Raw genomic sequence first — 2,500 nt, 5'->3', positions numbered from 1 at the left:
TGAGTATTTTCATATTAATTTATTATATAGATAGATAGATAGATAGACAGATAGGTAGGAGATATACACACATATATATATATATAAATAAATTATATATATATATATATATATATATATATATATATATATATATATATATATATATATATATATATATATCATCATCTCGTCCTACGCCTATTCACGCAAGGGGCCTCAGTTAGATTTCGCCAGTGGTTTCTATCTTGAGCTTCTAAATCAATACTTCTCCATTCATTATATACGTATATTTATGTGGATATATATGTCTTAACTACCTATCTATCTATTTATCTAACTATTTATCTATCTACAATTTAAATTTAAACCTACTAACTTTAATAATAGTACTCAGGGGCGCAGCTAGAGATTTGTGGCCCGGCTGGGGACTGAGTTAGTAAAGAGACCCCCCTCCCTCTTACCTCGGACAGTTAATGGTAATCTTAAATGTATATACATACAACCTATTATTTTCTAACCCCCCCCCCAGCCCCCAACCCCTTAGCTAGCCAATGAAACCACCTAAAACCAAAAATAGCAATACTAACACGTTACCACATCTTAGGACCAGTCTATCGATCATGGGCTACTGACGGAGACCTTGGCCTGACATGCCCTTTGAGCCCAGGCGAAGCGGAGCGATGCCCCTGCGCAGACGTCATGTACCAGCTCTTCGCTGCCCCAGGGGACCACAACTTCTGGCTCAACCAGTCCACGGGGGTCTTAGCCCGGAATAACAGCGGGCCAGCTCTAGTCCCTGGACATACGCACACTTATAAGATAATGGTACAGAGTGAGTATCGGTTATCTTTCTTAGGAGTCATTTCAATTGAAGGTTTGCTCTAACTGAATATTTCATTATTTTATTGTTTTGTTTTTGATAGAATTATTTCGCAAGTGAAGGTTTTATGTGGATAGATATTTGGCCATGGACAAATCTATGTTTCGTTATAGCTTGAATGTGGATATATTAATTAGATGATGTTTAATATCAATATGGTTTTCATATTAAGGAAGCAAGCATTATCCGCGGTAGCAAGATATTGTTTTATGCTATAAATATGCAATATATATATATATATATATATATATATATATATATATATATATGTGTGTGTGTGTGTGTATGTATGTATGTATTCACATACATATATACATATATTTACATATACATACCGTATATTTATATATATATATATATATATATATATATATATATATATATCTATATATGTATATGTAAAACCACATATATATATACACATATATATATATATATATATATATATATATATATATATATATATATATTTGCATATGTATGTATGTGTAATATGTACAATTTATAGATGCATATATATATACATATGCATACACATGCGCGCGCGCACGCACACACACACACACACACACACACATATATATATATATATATATATATGTACTGTAAATACATACATACATACATACGTACATTTAACCGTTAATAAAAGCCTCCTATCCCTTCGCCAGGTCTTCCCAAGAGAGAACGCGTGGAGGATCTCCAGTACGACATCCTGGACCTCAAAGTTTACATCAGCCCCGATTTCGTCACCATCATTCCACCCACCTGACTGATGGACGACCTCAATAATATGTACAGCCACAACGGCTTGATTTGAGGTCGTCAAAGAATTCATTTGAGAGGCTTTTTCCCTCTGTGGATGTTGGGAATAATGTTGGAAATAATGTTTTACTATATTAATAGTGAGGAAAAAAAAGGCTGTTTTAATAGGGAAGATATGGGGGGAAATAATCATGCTGTGTTTGGTGGAAAAAGTATCGTCTGAGGAAGAATTCCTTTGAGAGTTTTTTTCCCTTATGTGGATGTTGGAAATAATGTTGGAAACAATGTTTTACTCTATTAATAGTGAGAAAAAAGGTTGTTTTAATAGGGAAGATATGGGGAAATAATCATGCTGATTAATTGGATGTAAAATTAATTTATACAAAACTATGTTAGTTAGAAAGTGTATCGTCTGCGGAAGTTCGAAAATAGATATTTTTCAAAAGATAACTTCGCTATGATTAATGGTATATTAATAATGATTCTTAGACAGTTTTATCTTGCTATTTCTAAGCATTTTTTACGTTTACATGTATCCAAATTACATGTTTATTTTTTACGTTCAATTCAAAGATGGGATCAGTCAAAGAATAATTATTTTATACTCTGCATTTAAGATATTGCCAATGATATAAAATCTATTTAGTTTTTTTTCGTAGTAAGTCTCTTGAATATAAGAATACTGCATTCGTCACATCTAACAAAATATCAGGTACGAGTTTCTTATAAAAAAAAAAAGTTGCGTAAAAGATAATAACAAAGTAGGGTAGGAATTACGGTCGCCTGTAATTTACTAAAATACGGACGAGAACATTATATTTTCACGGAAAGTTACAGGTTTTTTTTTTTTTTTTTTTTAAAGCATGATTATAG

At 32.2% G+C, this 2,500-nt stretch overlaps 1 protein-coding gene across 1 annotated transcript in view; it reads left to right on the top strand.

Annotated features, from left to right (window-relative positions):
- Window positions 1-2,011, top strand: part of LOC137617937 (uncharacterized) — a 38,357-nt gene extending 36,346 nt beyond the window's left edge. Inside the window, exons 6-7 of the mRNA XM_068347879.1 lie at window positions 587-814; window positions 1,534-2,011. Of these exons, the coding sequence (XP_068203980.1) occupies window positions 587-814; window positions 1,534-1,634 (329 nt within the window). The 3' untranslated portion in view covers window positions 1,635-2,011. The remainder of the gene's footprint in view (window positions 1-586; window positions 815-1,533) is intronic.
- Window positions 2,012-2,500: the final 489 nt, after the last annotated feature.

This window comes from Palaemon carinicauda, chromosome 24 (genome assembly GCF_036898095.1).
Source record: "Palaemon carinicauda isolate YSFRI2023 chromosome 24, ASM3689809v2, whole genome shotgun sequence".
NCBI lineage: Eukaryota > Metazoa > Arthropoda > Malacostraca > Decapoda > Palaemonidae > Palaemon > Palaemon carinicauda.
This window is presented reverse-complemented; position numbering and strand designations above follow the sequence as displayed.